The sequence below is a fragment of the Augochlora pura genome, chromosome 9, assembly GCF_028453695.1.
Source record: "Augochlora pura isolate Apur16 chromosome 9, APUR_v2.2.1, whole genome shotgun sequence".
Classification (NCBI taxonomy): Eukaryota; Metazoa; Arthropoda; class Insecta; order Hymenoptera; family Halictidae; genus Augochlora; species Augochlora pura.
The window spans coordinates 12,894,002-12,918,312 of record NC_135780.1 but is presented as its reverse complement, the minus strand read 5'-3'; the positions used below and the strand labels follow the sequence as shown (position 1 = coordinate 12,918,312).

The following is a 24,311-nucleotide window of genomic DNA, read 5'->3' as shown; positions in this document are numbered from 1 at the left end:
GGGTAAACGATGTTCTCTGGGACGGGGGTGCGCTTGTTCACCTAACGGAGACTAGTTCTCAGGGATCTTTGATCCGTCAGGGAGCCTCTCAAGTTCAAGAATCGTCAATGAACGGATTGCAGCTTGAGAAAATCAAAGCATAACTTTGATCGATACTTTATACTGGCTTCGAAATGTAAATCATTACACCCGTAACTGTATATTAAATCAAGATAAGGATAGTATTCTTTAACACTTTATCGACCTATAAATCGGCTTCTCCCCCCAATCGGTAGCCACAGTAACCTAATTTGTTATCTATTATCGAGGTAAACGTGTTAAATTGTACTACAAGCTTCAATATTATTATATAAATTTTTAGATATTAAATACCTTTCGCGATAAGATAAATAAAATCAAAATAGAAACAAAAATGTTTACGACCGATAAAGTGTTAACTCTGCGCGTTTATTTCTATATTAACGTCGTTCTCTATTCCAGCGAGTTCCATTTATTTCTTCACCTCGTCTCTTTGTTCTACTTGTTCGTCGCTCTCCGTTCTAATCTCGTAAAGGTTCGTCAAGATCTCGAGATAAATAAAGGATCGCATCCACAGAATTAGTCGTCGAGGCTTTTTGCGAGATTATAGAAAGCAACTCGAAGCTGCAGTGTAAGAAAACAGTTTCCATGACGGCATGCAGATCGCTGGTCGCGATTCTCGCACGTTCCCTCCTTAACGAGGGACCTTCCCGTCCCCCGTAACGTCTTACTCGTCCGCGCAGCTGAAAACGTTGGGAGAAAACGATCGGGGGATACCTCGGGCCAGAAATCAACCGATCCCCGGGAGCGGCGAACAATCGCCGCGGAGAAAAAGTTTGTAAATCTCCGTTACGGCGGCCGGAGCACAGATTGTGAATGATTTCTTCTAGCCGTTCGCGGACCTCCCCTCCTCCCTCTCGATCCACGGAATTGAAAGGCGGCCCCCTGTCATCCCCTTCTGCGCCACGTATATAATTCCCCGGGACCGGTCCCCTGAATAATCGTTCGGATATTCGGGTCGGAACGATTATGTGCAGTTGTAAATTATTCCCCGGCGTCGCCGCGCCCCTTCTCCCCGTGGACCCTTAAAAGGAGAGTCGTCCGCAGCAGGCTGCTACTGGCCCGACCGTATCTCTCTCTCTCTCTCTCGCTAAAAATCTCTGTAAATATTCGGAAAAGCTGCGGCTCGGTCGTCAAAGGCGGCTCTTATTAAATTCTGCTCCCCCCCGTCGGAACCGAACACGGCTATCCGTAAAAAACGAACCGAATCCGGGTGTTAAGGGAGGGGGGGAGAGGTCCACCCCGCTTTGATCGCCAAAGACAACAACGGAATTCTTCGGGGGAGGGGCAGCGCGGAGAAGAAACGCAAAGAAAATCGAGCGCTGAAAATTGTCTCGTTTTCCCGGGGGGCGAGGAGGGGGGGTGGGGCACGGAACGCGTTTGTAAATCGGCGGCGATGCGCGTTAAACGCCGCGGAAGAATGTCTAGAGATCGGGTGAGAGAAGGTTGTCGGCGGGGGAAGCCAGGCTGGAAGAGTCTTCGAGGCTCTCTAATAAGCCCGTCATAAATGTTCGAATAATCAAACAGGAGGCGCGCCTCGCGTTAACGAAAAACGGGAACAAGAGCCTCCGCCGCGTCGCGCGCAGAGAGGAGAGAGAGTCGAGGGGCTCTCCGAGGTTCTCTTTTCCCTTCGCTCCTCTTTTTTTCTCTCTTTCTTTCTTTCTCTTCTTTCCGCCCCTTTCTCCTCCTCCTCCTCCTCCTCCTCTTTTCTCTTTTAGCCACGCGAAGAATCATCCCCTTCTGGACGGTACCAGCCTGTACATACGCGAGTCACGTACGTAACAGTAGCGGGACTGACATGTATGCCTCGTAACAGTAAGCCGGTTCCCACTGAGAACCCTGTTACTACGTCTACATGGCGGAAAAGAGGGTAGAAAGCGGCCGGGAGAAAGAGAGACCGAGAGAGAGAGAGACCGAGGCCGAGAGAGAGAGAGAGAGAGAGAAAGAGGGCGAGTCCGTGTACCGGGAGGGTGAGGCAGGGAGAAAGAGAGAGAGAGAGAGAGACTTTGTGTTGTAATACGTGTTTCCGTGCGGTGTACATAGACATATATACCGCATGCATGACGTGGAGGATGAGTCAGCTCGTGGAAAGCAGTCTCGGGGAGAGAATTCATCACGAAACTTTCCGGAAATGTTTGTCCTTTTTTTTTCTCGTCCTTCTTACACACGCCCGAACGGGAATTCTTTCCCGAGACTTTGAACTTCCCGCGCGGAAATTCGTCCTGTTTGCACGCGGCTCTTTTCGGCACCGTTTCCGTGCCGGAACCACGACGATAATTAGAAGTCGATTTTTATCGAGCGACCGTCTCGAATCTACGTTTCGATTTGCTGTTGGCGCGCGAGAAAACTTTGCCGAGCTTCCGGCAAATTTTCGAGGCGGGTTTCTGGCGTCTCTTTGATCCGATCCGAGTGCGTTCGATGGAATTATTTATGTTCGACTATAAGTTAATAACGATCGTTCGAATCTCTGATCTTTCGCTTTTTCGTTGAAGAAACATTTTTCTTGCCTAAGCAAACTAGCAAAGATTTACCTATCGCAAATACAAATTAATAGGGATTTAGAATTTAATATTATATCTCCGTAATCGAAAATTATATTTCTATCTACAGAAGCTATTTAGTGAACAGTCTGTAAATTAAAAAGGTGCACGAAGTCTCCTGTCCTCTAGAAAAATTATATATTTCCCCTGGACTTTTAACAGTGAATAATGAAAATAAATTTCTGATTAGACAAGAGTGAGCAATCAAACAGATCACCGTTCTTCTTCAGCTTTGGCTATCGTTCCTGTCCAGCATACAATGTAAAATTGTCCAAAGAGTATATACAAGAAACAGTAATCACTGAACCCACCACGATTTTTCTCAGACCAAAGAGGATTATTTTCGATTGGAAATTTCGATTCGGAGGAAGCGACCGGCAGTCGGTGTTTATTAAATTATGCAGGAAATGTTAGTCACTCGGCTGACTCGTCGTTCTAGCGCACAAGGGGGTTAACGCCGGCAAGGCGAGGGAGCGAAATTCTGCTGTCTGGAATCGTCGCGAGCGACGTTTCTATGTACGGCAACGTGGGAACGATACGAGGAAAAAAGCTCGACGAGTACGAGGCCCCGATTCGCGAAGATTCCTTTCGATTGTGCGGCTTACATGCGTTCTTGTTAACGTTTGCGCGAGCCGCGCGCGGATCGTCGTTCGAGGAGGAACAAGGCTTATCGTAAAACATACCAGTGTCACCTTTCGTTTATCAACGACCTGGCTGAAGTTTAATTCGAGCCGAACGAGCAACGTGCCGGCGCGGCGACGCTCTTTCAGGCGGCCGTGACAATGCGTTCGCCGGAACAATCGATATTTCTCCTCGATCCTCCACGGCCGAGGGACGAACAAAAAATCACCGTGATTCTGCTAAAAAAAAAGAACAGCCTGCCGATCGACGATCGCCATGTGAAAATAATCGAGGGGTCGAACATATTGGGAAACGATTCTTTACACCTTGCCCTTTTGGTATATGTAAGACAACAATGCAAAAGGTGACTCGCGAATTAACATTTTACAATTTTTATCGTGCGTAAATATTATTGTTATCAAATTTTTACGATCGAAGTACTGCGAGTAGGGTTGAACATTTCACGTACGATATTAAAAGCAAGCAGATGTTGAACAATAATTATTTTCTCGAATACTAATCGCAAGAAAGAGAATATCGAATAGTTACTATAAATTTCAACACATTATATGATATATCAAATAATTATTTCCAAAGTATTGTCTTAAAAAATTACTGCTTCGATTAATAATTCTCTTTGCCAGGGTATAAAGAACTATGCCGTACCATAGAGAGTATTTCATTAATTATTACCAATAGTTTCACAAAATATTTACCTATATACCTAGCAATTTTGCTTGAAAAATATTTATATCTGGAAATTTTGCTTAAAAACTATTTAACGAGGCAAAAGAACGTAGCAGACAGAAAAATTCCGAATTCTCTTTTTTCCAGAGCAAAAATCAGAAAACTCTGACGCATACAGTTATACCGTAGTAAATACAGTCATACTCTAATACCTACCCTAATATACAGTAGAGTGTAGTTGTTCGTTCCATCGCCTCGAAACAGCGATTACAAGGATCCCGATCGTTCCGCGAAAGCGCTTCGACGGAAAGCCATAAGGAACTAGAATTCGAAAAGTCGACTCGCTGGCGCGCGAGATCGTAAAGAAGGGGAGGGGACACTACGGTTTTCCTAGATCCACGGCGTGGCGTAACAGCTGTACCATGAAAGGTGTTCCGCGTGACATCTGCACCTTGATCTCGTCGCCCCTGGCCCCGTCGCGCCCGGCTCTATTTACCGAGTAGCCTTTTCTACGGCGGCGGACCAGCCGAAAACAAACTTTCCCGAGTCGACGCGTGCCCCGACCGGTGAAAATTGATTTTCCCAGGGGAGAATCGATCGCAACGGTGCCCCAACGTACAAAAACCCCGCATCGATATCCTATTTAAATCTCCCGAGATAACTGTATCTAAACTGTATCTAAAGTTATGTTGACTGAGAAAATATTTGGAAAGAATTGTTCTGGGAACGTTTGACAATGTTCTGAAAATGTTTGAAGATTTTATGGCATTTGAAGATTTTGTAGCGACGAATTTGACAAGGTGGAATAAAGCTATAGAGAGTTAAAATTGCGAGGCTTAAATTCTACTTGACAGGTTATAGGCGACAAGATAGCGGATGCCTTTCTTTTCGACCTGATGTAATAGCTAGACTGCGAGTATAATTTTTGTATAATTAAAAATATTTCTGGTACACTAGAGCCTCTATAACCCTTGCATATATGCATAAATAAATAAATAAATGAGGATAGAAATGAACTAGCTATATAGCTTTGCACTCGATTTGCTTTCGAGAATAATATTGAATAATGGTAAATATCGTTAAGTAATATTAAAGTTATACTACCCTTAATGTTAAATAATGCTATAGTGAGTGGGTCATCGCACGAAAGAAAAATGGCACGCATTCGTCGCAAGACTCGCCCAGACCGCGTGGTGTTTGATCCATTCACCGTTGTCGCGGACGCGTAAAATTCTAGAGGCAGCTAACGAGTAGCTAATTGACCGGAAAATTGAAATTCATGTGTGAAATCGAGGTTGGAAGGAAAGTTGCGGAGAAATTTGCGAGGCAGAGAGAGGATCGAGTACGTAATAATCTTAAGTGGCCAGGGGACGAGAAACGTGGTCGTAGCAATCGCGCGAAGGTGGTTGGTAGGAAATTTGTTTGCGACGGAAGTAGAGACTCGGAGCGGAACCAACGAAGCCCCCGCAGGATGTCCTACGGCAGAGCGTCCGCCGATTGGCAATCCAAGACGAGCGGAATTCGCAGGCCGTGCGTCACACGACGCGCGAGCGAACACGCATGTAAGGCCTCTCTCTCGGTGTCGCGTTTCGGCGCGTGCTGCGACCACCGGCTGGTAACCAACACCTTCCTAAAAACGTTCTCACGTCCGCTCCGCTCCGAAAATCGAGCGGGCAGCTTCCTGCGACGCGGTATACCTTCCGCGACCTTTATCCCTTAAATCCTTTAAAAACGCGACCTAGGTTCCGCAATATTTTTTTCAGCGGGATATGTATTTTTAACGCGCTATGGTTATTAATAGCCGTTTGCGTCACCTGGGTCGCTGCGCTCGCGATCCGCTTCGCAAACTTGAGACGACACCGGCGCGCGTCGATCGGTTTACCGAGACGATTTTTGTCGTTTCTTAAGATATCGCGATCAGTCAGCCACGGAATACGTTTTCCCGGGGAAGACGGTCCCGGATTATTGCGATGATTAGGAGTCGTTTGGCGGCTCCGAGTCGCCCGGAGCGTGTCCCGCTACCCCCACGGCCGTATCGAGGATCCGCAATCCGGGATCGGAATAATCGGAATTACACGATAATAGTCGAAAATTCCTGGCTACGTGCTCCAGAATTAGTATAATATTGGTAATAATATTCGTAACCGGGGAGCCGAACGGTGTTTAAACTGCATTTCACGTGAACGGACCCGATATGTCCACCGTACCACCGTGAATTGCGTCTAGACGTTTTCGGAAATTCCAGCCCCGGTGAAAATTAATCCTCTCCGCGGAGATTGTTAAGACGTGCACGGTGGCACGCTTTCGGACAATAATTCGAGATTAATCGAACGACGAAGAATCGTCGCGCGGCTGCCATGTTGAATCTCCGCGCGCCGAACCCTGGCGATTGAAAATTCTCCACAAATAATTAAATTCACGTTCTCGATGATGAAAGATTAACCCTTTGCGGCCCAGGGGCGACTCTAAGGCGCCGCTAATTTTTATTATATTTCATTCTTAATTTATATTATTATATTCATTTATATTTAGAAAATTGTTAAGAGCTGTCAACTGTTGCGCGAGTCGCAAAATTCCGTAATATATAAAATGGCAACACTAGAAGTCTAAATATATATCTTGGATTTCCATTTAAATTGAAAAACCCTGCAAAACCCATACTCGTTTTCTGCAAAGGGTTAATTGAAAGTGATCCACGGCGACCACTTTAAATGTCCAGAAAAGTATTCCAGAAAATGTCCGGATAAGCTAGTCGTGAAAACATTGGAAAGAAAAGAAACGAGGGAAGCGGAGCCCTCTATAAGGCTCCGATTTCGACGTCTTTAATTATTAATAATGGGACGATCGTCATGCGCGGTGAGGGCATTCTATACTTGGAAAAAAAAGGAATGCCGCCTCGGAGCAGGGGAGAGCCAACACGTTGAAAATAATTGTCCTGTGACTACGGCCCGGAAACCGCGGCGGTCACCGCACGGTACACGTCCTCCTGGCCGTTCTCGCGCATAAAAGCCCGCATCGATTGCTCTTTATCGCCCCGCGGCTAGGCAGAGGATCCCGAGGAAACGCGCCTCGAGGAACGCGGCGGCACACACGGCCACGCCAAGGAAACTTTTTAACGTCAAAGGGAGAGAACTTCCACCGTTCGGAACAACCGATCCCACCCCCCGCAGCGTCGCGGGATCTTTAAACCGGCGAAAATCCTCCGTCGCGTCTTTCACCGACTCTAAATAACTCTTCCGGCCGCTTTCCACGGCTTCCGCAAACATATCCGAGCAACGATTGTTCGCGATCGTTTCAGCGCCGATCGGTGCAACGGTTTTGCAAACTTTATCGGGGAAAAAAAATAATCTGCGACGCTTTCTGTTACGGTCAGCTCGTTAAATAATTGTCGCGCTGCGCCGCCGCGTGCGCGCGACAGAATTATTTGGATTTGAGAGTCAGTTCCGTTTACGCCTCGCCAATTTCATCGGCGAACCGCAATAGCGTCGGGATGTTGGAAAAAAGTAACGTACAAGTGAACCGTTTCGACTCGATTAGCTCAACGATTTCGCTCGTTTAATATCATTAAGCATCGCCGAGATCGTCGACGCGCGGCAGTCGAACCGTTAAATATCGTCTTCCGTGATCCTTTGGGCAGGCGAAATTGTTTTCCGAAGGGAACTAATAAATTGTCCTCGAACGAGGAAGAATTTGTTATGCGAGCAGAGCCCGGTTAAAGGCGAAACGGAAACGTCGTTTATCATTTTCGTCGATTATGGGGACGGACGCGCGGCGGCGGCGGCGGCGGCGGCATTATTTTTCGAGAATAGACGAACGGATTGAACCCCGTTCGAACAGGACATAACGACAGGTGTATTTATACGACGGCCGCGTTAATAGAAATATTAGCGTCAATCAGAAGCGGACCGACGTTTGTCTTATCGGGATAGAGAGGCCGGCTCTGCGTTTCTAAATGTGGAAACGGACTCGAGATGGCTGCCATTCCACGGCGACGGGCCGAAGATTTCTCCGCGAATATTCTGACAACTTTGGAAAGAGTGGACGTGATTATTTTTAAAATGTAAACCGGTTTTTCCGCGGCGAGAAGGCGAACACCGTCGCCTCCTCGGGAAACCCTGGGAACCCCGGCTGCCCGCTTCTCCGTTTACATATTTGATGGGACCTTGCGAATCCGACGATTTCCCGCGACCATAAACCAGCCTCGAGGCGAATTTTTAATGGGCCGTTGTTGGGAAAATTGCATCGATCCGCGTATTATTCAGCCGCCGGCTTTTAACATACGAACCGAACACCGAACGCGTCGAATATCTGATATTCGGCACGGATTTTTGTTATAGTCGGAGGGTCGACGAGCACTTTCTATAGATCGGGCTGATTTAATCCTAGAACGAGACCCTATTTTCGGGGCGAAAACGATATTCTCCGGGAGCACCAAAAATAAAAGCTTAACAATTGAAATGCTACTTTCAAAATACCAAAAACTCGATACAAGTGTCCAAAATAATTTGTTCATAGAGTACTGTATAAATCGAGAAGGTCAATGTATTTACTTATACGTCTATGAATAAATTAAAAATTATCGCGACAGTCTTGTAGAAATTTCAGTAGATTAATATTAATTAAAACAGCTAACCACTCAGCTGCGTCGATATATTTTGAAGATAAATTTTGTAGAATATTATATATTGTGAATATATAATTTTAGAATTATCCTAAAGTGTGCGAAATTGTTGACTATGTTACCACAAGCATTTTGATATAAATCGTGGATGAAATATTTTTATTATAAGATATAAAATTGCCATTTCCTTAGGACGTGTATAAACGTCGTACGCAGCTAACAGGTTGAAAGAGAAGACAACGGGAAATCTACTTAAACTCTGAACCATCGACTGCAAATGGATCGCGCGAATTTTCAGAACAGGTGCGCGAGTTTGTAAACTTCGAAGAGGTGAAAAGGAACGCGGCGAGCGTTTCGCCGGATCGAGGAACCCGAGGAATTGCAAATTAATTTGAAAGGAAGGGGGACGGGAGAGTACACGTGGTCTCTCGTCCTCGAACGGGGAACCTCTTAGACAGTGTGTCGGTTTCTCTTTACGAAGCACCTCCGTAACGACGCGACAGATGATGTGGGTACCACGAGGGAACGTGACGTCACTTACACGGCTCTTTCTTTCGCCCCCCTTCGGTGTCCCCCCCTCCCTATTCTTCGCGTTTCGGGGGCTGCGGACGACACCTTTCGCAGCTGTCACACGCATCTGTAATCTCTTCGACGCCGAGCTGGACGGGACGCGTGTCTCGCCTGCGAGTGGGCCAAATTAAAATCTCCCGGGCCACGTGATCGAGAAATTCTTCGAACAATCTCTCAGGAATATTCGTCGCTGGAACTGTGAAACGCGACCACCGCGTGTTACTTTGTAACAATGACTCGGTCAACCTCGCCCGATTTCGACTACAATCTATGCTCTGCTACAATCTATGCTCTAATACAATATATGCTCTATTACAATATATGCTCGGTAAATCTCGCTCGCAAACATTGTTGCGATCTCAATAACGCTAAAAGAAGCAATTAGAAACAGTTCGGCTCCGCTGGATACAATGTTGAAACACCGAGTATCCGATATCCGACAAATTGTCGATACTGTTATAATTTCGTGTGGAATTATCCCACGGCGATCGACCCTCGGCTCGCGCTTTAAAGCCGAGAGCCTCGTCCTTTCCTCCGCGTTTATTTATTTTTTCGGGGAGTCGCGCGCGATACGACAGCCGTGAAATCGAAGACGCTGTTTCAAGGAATTCGGCGCTGTATTGCGACGCTGAAACATTGTCGTCTCGTCGTAGATTCGAAGATTAGACTCGTATTATGAATTACAAGATTCAATTTCACATGCATAAAAAACATTTTGTCATATAAAATGAAAATGCTGTACGTCGGAAAAATTATTGTAGAATTACAGTAAAACTGGCTTCGAGTGCAAAGGATTAAAAAAATTCTACATGACAAAATGTTTCTATGCATATGAAATTGAATCTTGTAAGTTATGCAATAACAGTTATACTTTTAATAATTTTTGAAATTTAATTTTTCCTACTGTAAAAATTATTTTAGAACGTACCGTAACAATTTTAAGCGGTGGCTTAGAGTCGCCATTCGAGTGCAAAGGGTTAAAGTTGGTTTGAAAGTGTCAGAAAAATTTTCTTCGATGGATCTGTTCGATTTTTACCGGCTTTCTAGATGGATCCAGCGTCTGGTAGCCGGAATCTGAGGGATCGGACCTGGGGGCGTATCTTTGGCAAAATTAAATGAGTGGACACGGGAGTCCCTGTAACTAATGTACCTGACCCGTTTCGCCGATCGATAACGGACCGGGTGGACGCGATTAAGCGCGAATGACAGTCGGAGAAGCGGGCCAGAGGCAGTCATTACTGGATGAATTTCGTCCGGAGGGGAGGGGGGTGGTTTCGGATCCGCGGACTCGCGTTCGTTAATAATAACAGCGCGGAAAAGGGGTCCACGGATCCGCGAGCCGACTCTTCGTTTCATTTACGCGCCTGTACACGCTGCCCCCCCCCCCCCCCCTGTCAGGTGCCCCCCCCGAGATCATTAAAACGCAATAATGTCGAGCGAGGCGTAAACCCGAGCGAGAACGCGCGCGCGCGCACGGCATTGAAAAGAAGAAACCGCGCGGAATCGGTAGCTCTGGAGAAAGAGACTACTTAATCTCCTCCGATATTAATTGCGTGCGTGGGCGGAGCCTCCCCGTCCGACTGTCTTCGTTTTAATTAACTTTTATCAAGCGAGGCGAGGGAAACTCGGGCCGCGCTCCGGACGGAAAACTGTCGCTTCAAGGTTACGCGTCGGAGTTGTAACGAGGTCATCGATGACGTTTCCGCGATCTGGGAATAAACCGAGCAGGAAAAACGCTGGAAGAGGATGAATGCGGCTTTAGAACCGAACGGAAGAATGTTCGGGGAGGCTCGAGGCTCCGAGACTCGAAGCTCGAGAGAGAGAGAGAAAGAGAGAAAGAGAGAGAGAGAGAGAGAAGAGCTTCCATTGCGTAAACACTAATTCCATGAAATTTTCATCCCCTATTATGCTACACGGAGAAGACAGGGTTTGATCTTGAAAAGCCGATTGTTGCGTTTCTTTCAAACCAGCCCTGAAAGCCGTGAGAGGGTACGCTCGAGCACGTTGAATTAACAAACGAAATATGAGTTCTTCTGCCCTTTGTGCGTCCACCGAACTCTTCTCCGTGGCTCGCGAAAAACACTGGCCCAGAATAATCATCCAGCCTCGATCCTTTTATGCTACACACTCGATTCGATTCCCTCCCTCCCCCCCCGCACATTTATATTTCGTCGGATTGATTTTATAACCGGCCGCGCGAATGCCGCGGCCGCGCGGCTCTCCGTTTGACATTTAAAACTGCCGAGCGTCGTCGTCGGGACTTCGACCGCGAACTTCGTATCCACGGTGGGCCGCGTTGATATTCGTCGAGAAATTTTTACTCCGTATCTTTACTGTTTTACGTAAAGTGTCCGAATATTTTTGCCAAGTCGAAATTAAGCGCTGTTTCATATCATATCGATTAACAATAAAACTGTACAAATTATGGAAATAAATACTTGTGTTTGTGGAATCTAAGGTAAGCGATCCAGCTTGTTAAAAAACTATAAATTCGTTAATTCAAGAAACAGCGAAGGTGTCCGAATATTAATGCGGCTGATTACTTTATATATACATAATTTTGTTAGACGAGTTATTTAGGGGGGATGCAGTTCGAAAAGGGTTGCAGACGACCGAAAGAAATGTCGACGAACAAATATTCTGAAATTCTCGTATAACTGATCGCTAATTGAAATAAACGCCGGCTTCGAATAGCCGGGTCACGGTAGACCCAGGGAGAAGCCTCGCAACGCGTCTGACGGTTCGCTTCTTTAGGTCGACGATGCGTCGATCGCTACCGAGCGAGAAGTCAGAACCTTCGAGAAGCACGTGCCATCAGAAACCATATTTGTTTGCAAGTTCTGGGTCCAGTCGAAGATAAGATCATGTGACGTGTTAATCCTTTGGACTCACAGTGCATCCATTTTGTATAACTTGGAGCATTTTATACATTATAGAATTGAATTTTACGATTTGTGCGACAATTAACAAGTCTTGACAATTTTTTCAATACGATTAATTTTGATGATAATTATTTTGAAACGTGTAATAATTACGCATAATAATTTTTAGCGTCGCCACTCGAACCGCAAAGGGTTAAAACAGAGCGACGGGACACTTTGTTCCACACAGTCGCATAGAGCAGACGCGATCGAAGCGCGTATTTACGATATATTCCATCGCGAGAAGCGCAACGTTGTCGTTAAAACAATCTGGAGCACGCGTTGCGGCTTTTCCCCAAAAATAGCAGAACTCGGCCGTCTATACCTCTATGCCTCTCTATTCGCGTAAAAATTCTAAAGACATTCGCGTCTGAACGCTGCGCGGCGCGGCTCTAGGCTCGACATTCTAGATCGCCACTGGGAATATAAAACGAGCGAGGGGAATTCTTGAAACACGGCGTCTATATCTGCCGGCGAACGAAACAGAGAATAATCGTCGCGCGACGAGCGCGACGGAATAAAATGAGACGTCGTCTATTAACGAAGAAACGTCTATTAAAGAAGAAAACGTCTATCGACGAAGAAGCGTCTATTCTACCAGAGGGCTCGCGATCTCCCGCCGATCGCGATGGAAATCGAAGAGATCGCGAGAGCGACGCGACGGAATGGAAATTCGCAGAAGACGAAAGCCTCTCCGAATTTCGGCCAGCAGAGTGTCCAGGCCGGACGGCCGGTTTCGCAAGCAGCCGTTCAAACAGATCAGCGATTAAGGGACGGTGAAAGTTGGAGGCTCCCTCCCCGCCCCCCCTTGTTAATCGATGCTCGATCAAAGTTCACCGGCGCGGCCCGTTTGCACGGAATGATTAGATCGCTGCATCATTCATCGAGGGATCTCTAGGCCCGCGCGGGCCTAGGCCAGGATTTTCCGCGCGCGGAGTTGTTTCTCCGTTTCGTAAAAAATGCAGCACGCCGCCGTGCAAACCGTGTTTCCTTCGGTCAGCCGTAGCGCGCGCGATCGATGGCGACTATTACTACACCATCTGTGTGTGTGTGTGTGTGTGTCCATTATCGTGAGCGGTAACGGCGGCGGCTCAAGATACGGCCGGTGGAATTAGCACCGTTTTCCCATCGATCCCAACCGCTGAATCATTTACGAGCCGACCCGTGTGTGTGTGTGTGCGTCGGCCGTCGTGCCGTGGCACATTCTTAGGACCGCGCGCGCGGTGTCTCGCGATCGCCCGCAACCTGCAGTTTTGCTGCGTTCTCGCCGCGAAAACGACGAGACCTCGGATCGTGCGAGAGACCCGTGTGTTCGCCCTTCTTTTATGCGTTTCATGCGTTTACGGCGGAGCACCCGAGATAGAGAGATTACGGGAAACGTTGACGTATTAATTCCAAATTGTTCGAGCTGCTCGGGAAGAGGAAGAATGTTATCCTCGTTTCTCTACGGATCGATACGGATAACTGTTATTTTGCATAACGATCCGCACCGTCTAACAATTCAGTAATTCGTAATTACTATGCCTGGTTAACGAGAAGTTGATGATTCTTGTGATCAAAGTTGGCGAGAGATTGGTTATAAGATCGATCTCTCTTAAGACATTTTAATCTAGATAGTTTGTCACTGTTTCTTGCTGTCGGGGTCTAGTTGCAATTAGAATTTATTAGAATGCATTTATTATGCGAACGATACGAATCAGATTTTTATTTAGTCCCCGTCTCTGAGAATCGAAGTTTATAGTTACAGCAACGACACTTAAAATCAGATTTTCCGAGGCGCGAGTGATCTCTCCGTCCAAAGAAATCTAGTCCAGATTGTCTCGAGTAGAAGCTACAGCTGGTACAAAGAGTCGTCGAGTCGAAGCCGGCGAGTCGAAGTCGATGATTTTTCCGGCAAGAAGCCGGCAACGACGCCGCGAGATCGGATTTTCCGGGACGGAGGTATCGGATGCTCCGAGTCGAGGCGGTGGCCCGTCATCGAAGGGCGATGACGCGAGGATGATTTTCTTGTGGAAATGATCGTCTTGGCGGAGCGATTCCCAGAGGGACACCTGTGCTCGCCGGCGCTCTCGAACGTGTTTTAATGAGACGACGCTTTGAGAACGAGCGAGAAAGAAACGTGGGAAACAATAGCGGGGGACTCTAATCTGAAGGGCACTGGATCGAACCCTTCTCCTCCAGCATTGTCTGCCTCGAACCCTTTCGCCACTGCCACCTTTTCTTCGGTCTCCCTCGGCCTTTCCACGACCCTCGCGAACCTCCGTTGGCGCGAGAAGAAACGAGAACGAGATAGAGAGAGAGAAAGAGAGAGAGGGGCAGGGTAAGAGGGAGAGAAAGAGAGAGAGAGAGATGCTAGCTACAGAATAGTTACTGGCCCTCCTCGACATTATCTTTACGCCTTTGCCGGCGTACAAAAGGAACGACGGAAGCCGGGAGGGTTTGAGAAAAGACTCCAGAGAGAAATGTTTGTCCGCCCCGAAACGCGAGTTTGCTTTTCTTATTTCTAACCCCCTCCTCCCCACCCCATTCGCCATCTTGCATGCGATCTGGCCTGACCTTCTTGCCCAACGCAGAGCAGCCGAATGCGAGTCACTGGGCTACTTCGAGAGGAGGCTTCATTAATATTCGCCGACCCGCGAGACCGCCGTTTACCCGCCGTCCACGACTCTTCGACTGCTCCGCAGCCGAATCTCCCTTTTTTCCAAGATTAATTTCACTGTATTAATCCTACGACAATCCACCTTCGCGTTCGTCGATCCTTTATTTTCTGGTCATCTTGCTATTTTTATTTCCCTTCTTTCAACCCCTTGCGCTGTGATAACGTGTCGGATTCGATAAATATGGCCGTCAATCGTTTCTATTAACACATTCGTATCTGGGTTATTTTTCCTTAAATTTTTATAGAAATCGTATTTCTATTCATTTCAGGAAAGCACAACGAGAATTCTCGATGCGAATGTGTTAACACATTGACCGCCGCGTCGCTTAAATATGGGTGACACTAATTTCTGACCAATCTCAAAAATTCATTTTGATTGCATTTGAACAAATTGAATTTGACTAAATCTGACTCCTAATATCAACACTTATGATAAATATTAACTACCTAGTTTCGCTTTGATTAAATTGCTTCAACTATGTGGCGATTTTAGTGGCCGATTGTCGGCACTCAACGTGTGTTAAATCGAAAGAAAATTTGAATCACCTGTCGGAAATAATCGAGGACGAAACAAAGAGGTAATAACGCCAAGGAGTTAAATTCAACCACGATTTATTGCTAGGGCGTACCGACTCTTTGCTCGTCGAATCGACGAGACATTCTCGCACTCTACTGGTAGCGAGCGTTGCGTCGAGTTCGTTCTAAATTCATGAAATCTTCACCTGCGGGGAATATTAACAGATCGCGCGCGCAATAAATAGTAAAATCCGGGCGATCGCGATACGAGACGGCACGTTCGCAAAAAGGGAAATTATAGGAACGAGATACAAGCCGAGCATCGTCGGAGACGTTGAAATTGTTACCGTTCGCGAGCTGCGAGAATTCGACGCGTTCGTAACAAGAAACGAACGACCGTAAGAACCGCTAAACGCTTTTTAGCTCGGTCCAACGATAAATCTTCGTTTCCACGCGGTGATTTCGGGGCGTTTTATGGCCGCCGGTTGGACGCGGGACGCCTTCGCGAAGGGATATCCCGGTGGTCGTGGTTCAACCGGAGTTACACACGAGAACGAGGTTTCCTAGACAATGCGTCGCAAAGGAAGAATGGAAAAAGTGGATTTACAAGTTCGTGGGGAACGGTTTTCGAAGCCCGTTGTTCCGAAATTAAGGTCCCCTGAATGGCCGGGGAGAGTAGACCGGCGGGCTGCCCTAGTTAGCGAATAACTGATGTTAACCCCCCCCTCGGTACACGGTGATCTAAACCCCTGCCGTGGACACGAGGATCGTTTAGTATCCAAAACATCGTGCCACTCGCGGAACAGTATATCAGCGGAATGGTCGGCGACCAGCTTTGACGCCATTATGGTGTCTCGCGGCTCGATACGGACACGTTTCTTGAACCACTTGACACGAATTCGGCGGTAGGGCGCGGGGAGGCTTCGCGTGGAAACGGCGCCTACGCGACTGTTTCATTAAACGGTATATTGGAATATTAACCTACAATAAGCAGAAGATTGCGAAGAAAACGAACTCTGATATCCAGGAATATTCCAAGAAAATAGAAGGGTAGTTTCGCCGCTGCATAAGTCGCGAAGCAGGGGTAGTTTGGTACTGAAACATGCTCGACGCCGCCAAGAAATCCGTCGCATCGGGAAATCAGTTAGATCCGCAGGTCCGGGCGCGGATCAAGGGAAGCAGCGAGGAGCCCCAAGTGTCCGGGCAAGAGGGTAGTTTCGGCTGGTCGGGCATAAAGGGAAGTCGGCGAGAGACGCGGAGGATGGAAGCCCGTGGCATTCGGGCGCGAATTCGGTCTCGGGCCAGATAGATAACATGTTCCTGGACGGACAGGGACAGGGACAGGGACAGGGGAGGGACAGGGCAGAAATCCGTGGTGGCAGGAGGGGGGTTGGACGACAGCGTGGCGGCGGCATGGCGAACATGGCGTCCGCGAGGTCGCGGCTGCGCGTTCCGCCTATCGCCGCGTGACCACGATCAATAACTGTACGCGGTGTTGTGCCGGGGCAAAGGATGTTGAATTCGAAAAGTGTTATTCCGCGCGTCTATCTCTGAATGATATGGAAGGGAACGCCTCTCCACGTGGGTGCCACGTGTGCGCTTCCGCCCGCGTCTCTTACGCGCGTGCACGCGCTCGTCGTCCGATTTCGTCGCCGCCAAAACAGAGAGAGAGAGAGAGAGAGAATCGCCACGGTCCTTTTGCCCGACGTACCGCGACCCGTCTCTCCTCTTTGCTAGAGCGTTTTCCGCCTCTCTCTCTCACTCTCTCTCCTCTCTCTCTCTCTCGGCCATCGACGGACCGATCGAGAGGAACGATTTTTCCGGTGACGATCATCTTTTCGAGATTTCGCTCCATCTCTCTATATTCCTCCTCTATTCTCTCCCTCCCTCTCGGGGGAGAGAGAGAGAGAGAGTTCTCCCGTGTTCAGGTGGTAGATTCCGAGAGGTCGGCTTCGCGTGTGTGGTATAGACTGTAGTATAGATATAGGCGGATAGCGTCGAATCGTTAACAGAGAGGAGTCTAGGCCGACAATGGGGGAACTAGATCATCGGACGTGGAGCACACGGTAGATTCGGATAGATCGACGTGGATCTTGGCCGCGTTTTCAGTGAGAGACACAGCGGTGTTCGAGCGTAGAATCGTTTCACGATTGAGCGACACGCTGGATCGTATCGAGCGATAACGATACGCGTGTACATACATACGTCGACGCGTAACAACGCAGCAGACACAGATGTACGCGTGAGAGCGTGTACATGTAGAAGGTAGATTAGACGACAGATTCGCGGTGGTCGTAATGTTAGCGAGATAAAGGTGTCAAGAGGAGCAGTGTATATGTATATACATATATATACATACGCATATACATACGTGTGTATATTTATATGTATATATAAAGATATGTATATGTATATGTATAGATATATATAGATATAGATAGACAGATTGTCGTGGTATTGCACCGTTTAGTCAAAGTGAGAGAAGACAGTAGTAGTAGTAGTAGTAGTAGTAGTAGTAGAGTAGTAGAGTAGTATTAGTATAGTGGTGTAGGTGTTTCGGAGGAGACTAACCTGCTAGCCGCAAGGCCGACATTCTCTGAAACTCGGGCTCCTGCAGCCACTTCCACATCCGTCGGAAGGTCTCGCGACCACTCTTCAGCTTCGACCAGGGTTTCGGGTTGCGCAGGAGGTCGCTGAGGGTGCCCTGGCTACGGCACAGGACCCTCTGAGCGAATATCGCCTGCGGTATGCTGTACCTCTTGAGTTCGGCGCTGATCCTCTGGGCCAGCTCCTTGGTGTTGATCTCCTCGACCTCGCCGGCCCCGTTCCCAGCGGACGAGACGGTCTTCATCACGACCGACGTGTGCTGCACGTGCTGCGTGTGCGATATCGTCTGCTGGGACTGCATCGACTGTTGCTGCTGCTGCTGCTGCTGCTGTTGCTGTTGTTGCTGCTGCTGCTGCTGTTGCTGCTGCAGCTGGGTCTGCATGGGAGGCGGCGAGGCAGCCGGCACCGAGTGCGTGGGCGGGGAATGATGCGAGGGCGCGAAACTGGCCGTCGCCGAAACGGCCGGCGGCGACGACGGGCTCAACGCCGCCGGGCTCTGTTGCAACCTCGGCAAAAAGGCCGGATCGTAGTGAGGGCTCGCGGACTTGTGCGGCGAGTTCAGTCCGCTCTGGCTGTAGGCGCTCTGGGGCGACAAAGGGCTCGGCTGAAGTCCGGCGCCGGGCGAAGGGTAATTGTGCGGCGGCGACATGCTCATCGAGGGCAGCTTGTCGTACGCGTACGGCGAGCTGCTCATGCTGAGGCCGATGTTACCGAGGCCGTTGTTCTGCATGACCGCGAAACTGCCGGTGACGCCGCCAGCGGTGTGCGCGCTGTACACAAACTTGTCGCTCATCGTCGAGATCGGCGGTAACGGCTGCAACGGCGTCAGAGTCGCGTAAGACGAGCCCGGACTGAAGCCAGGCGGCGACATCCTCTCCGCGACCGAGGTCAGTGTCTGATAGGTCGGCTCCGGCTGCATCGCCCTGAAGTCCGTCGCGTCGATCATACTCGCGACCGAGACGCTTATCCCCGACGTCGGCGTTAGCTTGCCCGGACTGAGCAGCTCCGAGTCGGCGTCACGCGAGTCCACGTCCACGTCCTGAGGTGGCACGATCACCGACAGGGACTCCCTCGCGTTCTGTCTGCTGCCACCACCACCACCTCCACCACCGCCGCCGCCGCCGCCTCCGCCGCCGCTGCCGCCGCCGCCACCACCGCCACCGCCGCCACCGTTTCCGTTGCCGTTGCCGCTGCTGCTACCGTTGCCGTTGCCGTTCCCGTTGCCACCACCGGCGCCACCGACGGCACCTCCGCCGCTGCCGCCACTGCTGCTGCTTGTACTACAGCTACTGCTTGTGCTACCGCTACCACCGCCACCACCACCGCCACCGCCACCTCCACCACCACCACCACCACTAACAACGACCACGCCGCCGCCGCCGCCACCGCCACCACCACCGCTGCTGCCGCCGCCGCCGCCGCCACCACCGCCGACGCCGCTGCCGCTGCTGCTGCCGCTGCTACCACTGCCGCCACCTCCACCACCGCTGCTGCCACTGTTACTCGGCGGTTCCTGGGACGACGACAGATCCTCCGCGGCGGTGAGCTCTCGCTCCTCCTTGACGCCGAGCGCGCCGGCCGCCAGTAGTTCCAGCGGCAAGCTCGCGCACGCGATGTCGGGACTTTGCGAGGCGGAAGACGACATACCCTCTGCGCTACCACCTCCACCGTTTCCACTTCCACCACCGTGCAACCGGCCTCCTCCTCCTCCTCCTCCTCCTCCTGCTCCGCCTCCTCCACCACCGTTCCCACCGATCGTGCCGTCCGATTCGTGATGATGATGATGATGATGTTGCTGCTGCTGTTGCTGTTGCGGGTGGTGGTGATGATGATGTTGCTGCTGCTGCTGTTGGTGATGCTGATGCTGCTGATGCTGTTGATGGTGTTGCTGTTGTTGTTGATGATGGGCCTGTGGGTGATGAGAATGGGGATGATGCTGCTGCTGTTGTTGTTGTTGTTGTTGGTTTTGGTGATGATGGTGGTGATGGTGGTGGTGATGATGGTGATGCCTACCCCCACCAACCACCGTTCCTCTACAACCGGCGCTGCTACCACCTCCACCGGTGTTACCTCCTCCACCTGCACAGTTCCCATTCGAGCCACCCCCACCGGTTCCCCGGCCATGCGTAGAAACCGCCGCCGGGGAATCGACCGAGTCCAGTAATTGCTCGCTATGCGATTGATGATCGGCTATGTCCCCTATACCTTCCATTTACGCACATCTAGTTCGTGTGGCCGCGCACTCGCTCTCCCGTGCTCGGACACACCGCGTGCACACACTCCGGGTACAGAGATATCACACACCGCACACGTTTTCTATTTTTCCCTTTCGAACGGAGAAAACTACCGCCGCCGCCGGTATATATACATATACACGTGTATATCTATATATATATATATTTATATATAGATATATATTTATATATGTTACGGTTTGTTTACTTCCGATTGCAACAAGGTTCACAAAGGTTCGTTTTTCGAATCCGCGCCAAGACACTGAGCCAACAAACGAGCGACGACCACCACCTCCGAAGAAGTCTAATACGTGTTGCTGTTGCTACTGCTATTGCTGACTGCTACTGCTGCTTCACTGAAAAAGTTTCCGCGATATCACCGTCCGCGTCGTCACTGAACGTCCGACGAGGCAGACAGCTTTGGGATCATCGAGCGTGACAACGATCGCCACCACCGACTGCGACTTCCCGCGACCGACGACAGCCTCCACGCGGAACGAGAAGAGGATGAACAACGAGACGAAGCGGAGGAGGGACAACGGACGATCCCGGCGCCGACGAGGACGTCGTCGCGGACGATCGTGTACGAGGACGACGCCGACGTCGACGGTGTTCCCGACAACAAGGTTGCTGCTGCTGCTTCTTCCTCTATCGCTCCGGCACTCGGTCGGATCGGCATAGAGATCCGGTAGCACAGCAGCGGCGACCACCGTGCGCCCATGACATACGCGGAGCGAGTGAGAGAACGCACACCAAGCGCGCTCCAGTGAATACGTTAGTTCGTGTCGAGCGACAAGCGAGAGAGCGAGAGAGACCTATCAGTCAGCAGAACCCGTGCTGTAGAAGGGGGGCCGTGCTGTTCTCTCTCTCTCTCTCTCTCTCTCTCTATCTTTCTTTTCAGCAACTCCTCGAACTACAGTCTCTCTTTCTCACTTTGTTCCCGCCGGTACCCCCGAGCTGTCCAGAGGAGAGACCCTTCCGTTCCGTTTCACTCCGTCCCCCAACCCCGGACACGAGGCACACGAGCCACTACCACCACCGGGAACCACCACTACCGCCAGTAGCACCGTTACCACCTGGTCCACCCTACTACCTCTAACGTGCTTCGTTTTCCTTCTCTCTGTGCGTGTTCCCTTTTCCTCTCTATCTCTCTTTCTCTTTCCTTTTTACTCCCTTTGATATTCCCTATCTCTACCTCTATCTACCTCTCTCTCTTATTCTCTCTCTCTCGGTTCTTTATTTTTTACGCTCGCCGTTCGGTGTAAGCGACACCCTCTGACGCGTGCTACGCTCTAACTACGCTTCCTTCCTCCGGGTCCAGGTGCGACTCGTACTATATCCACGTTCCCTCGCTCGCGCCAGTCTATCGTCTATCGTCCCGTCTCTCTCCGACCAGCGTAGCACGGGGACACCCCCCTGGCTGCCACCACCACCACTACCACCACCGACGACGACGACGACGACGACGATGACGACGACGACGACACCAACACCGACACCATCACCGACGCGCCACCGACGTGTTCCCTGTACCTGCGCGCGATCCTTGCCAGACACGATCCACGTGAAAAGTTAACCCCCTTTCGTCGATCAGGATTAACACACGCGACGCAACTACCGCACCGGCACGAAGTTCGATTCGAGTCGCCACGAGATATACTCGACGATCGTCTTTTTCCTTTTTTACTTTCTCTCCGTCGCACCGATTGTCTCTTCGTGTATCTCTTCGTCTCTCCGTACCCTCTCCCGCTCCTACTACACTCTATCTCTATCTCTCTATATATCTTTCTCTCTCTTCCCCGGTCTCTCTGCCTCTATTCGCTCGCGTGCAGGCTTCGTACGCAGCGGAGACCCTCTCTCTCTCTGTTTTTCCAGGTGTACGCGCGCGAAGATATCCCCGGGACACGCACGTGTACACAGTCTCTCTGTCCCCGGCGAGTCTAGGGTCTTCCAAGTCACCAGACGAGAAGCCACCCCGTCTAAGTCGTCGGCGAATACGTTATATCGTGTCGTGTGCCGCGAGCGACCACTACGTGCGCGCCACCGAACACACAGTCACACCACCACCAAAGAACGACCACGACGCCGACGCCGCCACCACCACCACCACCCGCCACTATCACCAACAGAGCAGCACCAGCAACGGCGACGCCGCCACCGACGCCGCCACCACTCTGCCGTCACTCAGCGTTCTATCGATTTTCCGATACCTCGTGACCAACGTTGCTCGATGCGCCGATACTTCGAGCATAAACATCGACTGCTATCCCCGGACCCGGCGACCTATCCTCTCGATTGGCCACCTTCCGACTGCTCCCGACAGACTACGCCACGGCCTCTTCGATCCGGTTATCGAGTAGCCGGCCCGTTCGATCGTCTTCTGTTTGTCTCCCGACACACGTCGACGAAACGTCCGTCGTCCCACTGGATAAAGAGAGAGAGGAGACAGAGAGAGCAGCAGTAGCAGACTTCTCTTCTACATAGTATCCTCTTGGCAACAGTTTCGAACTGGACGGGATCGTGATCCGTGAATGGCGCGGACACGGTCCTGGTCGCCGGAACGAGAGAACACCTTCGTCAGCAGAGAGAGAGAGATGTTTTCTTTGGGCGAGCGACGACGTACGTCCCCTAATAAATTGTTTCTAGACGGCTTCCCGGGGGTTCTCGAATATTCCGAGGCGGTTGCGTCGCCGCACCGAATCCCGTGATCAATACGCAATCGAACCGCGGCGCGACTGCCACCGTGACGGTCGCGATAGAACCGAGAATCGATCAGCTCCACGTGTACCCGTAGCGTTTGGCGAGGCGAGAGACGCGCTCCGGAACGGCCGAGCACTTGGACGCAATTCCGCGATCGAAACGCGCATCCCCGTCTCCGCAGGGGCGGCGAGAAGCTTCGAAGAGGAGAAGAGGGGCGTATCGCGGCGAGGGGGGCTTCGCCGTGTTCCAAGATGTCCTCCCCTGGGTCTTCTCCCCCGGCACCTCGGCGAAAGGAGGGTTGATCGAGGGTCGAGGACGATGGTCGAACCGCCGAGAGACTCTATCGACGTAGACTCTCTCTCTCCTCCCGGCTCGCGGGGCTCTCGCGTCGATAGCGAGATCAATAGGGGATGGAGCGCGGCCGGAGTGGGGGTAGGCCGTCGGTGACGGTGACGTCGGCGCGGCGTGCGAGGGGTAGGCCCGAATCGATTTTACGGCGAGCCGGTTCGATTCGACGCCGAGTCGATACCTTCCTCGAAAGTCCTCGGACGCGATGGAGAATCGTTGGACGAATCGACGTCACGGAGAGCTAACCGATGATCCTCTTCGACTCGCGATCACGCTATTTACAAGCGAGCGCCCGGCGACGCGCACGCGTCCGCGCACCCTCGCGAGCGTGTGTCGCCCCTGGAAAACACACCAGCCACCCGACGGACGGCGAACCTTCTCGCGGCGAACGCGCGCGCGGACAAACGCACTTTCTCGACGATTCCTCGGACTTTTCGCGGACAATGATTTCGATGTTTGTCCCTCGCGAGGTTAGCCGGATTTCGCGCGTCTACGACGGAAGAAAAGGACGCCAGGGGTGGAAACGGAGAGGCCCGATTCAACCCCTTTCGCGCGACGGAGACCCAGCGAGCGGACGAGTTGCGCAGATCGCGGACGCGACTATACCACACACACTCTCTCTCTCTCTCTGTTCTCCCCTCTAATTCTCTCTCTCTCTCTTTCTCGCGCCCGCTCGCTCGCTCGCTCTCTTTCTCTTTTTCTCTTCGCGCGATTCGTCCTTCGTCGGGACCAGAGGGGAAAGGCGCTGCACGGTGGGGAGCGCAGAGGGGTGGAGATCTTGCCACGGGGATCTGTAACGAACTCGATACGCAGGGGTCGAGAGGAGACCGCGAGGGGCGCAGCAACGACCAGCTCAGGGACTAGACGCTGCTCTTTGCACCCTGCTCCAAGGGAGCCGACGGGAAACCGGTATTCGAGGAAGAACCGCTCGCTCGCTCCTCGATGTCGCTTCCTTGGCAACGGTTTTTCCCAATGGAAAAATCTTCCACAGTTCCCTAAACCCTATACAACACCCTTTCATTGGAAATATATTTTATAAACAACAATCTTGCAAAACCCCCGGTAACTTCGATAGATTTAGCGTCAAGTCTGATTTCTTAACCAGCCAACTGCGTCGATATATTTAAAAGATAAATTTTGTTACGAATTTTATGGATTATACTTTGTATAATCTCTTTGACAATTATTCTAAAATTATCCTAAATCGTG

The 24,311-nt window shown here is 50.6% G+C and overlaps 1 protein-coding gene across 1 annotated transcript in view; it reads right to left on the bottom strand.

Annotated features, from left to right (window-relative positions):
- The window catches only part of LOC144475237 (one cut domain family member 2), an 81,218-nt gene extending 61,723 nt beyond the window's left edge, over positions 1 to 19,495 (bottom strand). The window contains exon 1 of the mRNA XM_078190923.1: positions 17,785 to 19,495. Within this exon, the coding sequence (XP_078047049.1) occupies positions 17,785 to 19,465 (1,681 nt within the window). The 5' untranslated portion in view covers positions 19,466 to 19,495. The remainder of the gene's footprint in view (positions 1 to 17,784) is intronic.
- Between the last annotated feature and the right edge of the window lie 4,816 nt (positions 19,496 to 24,311).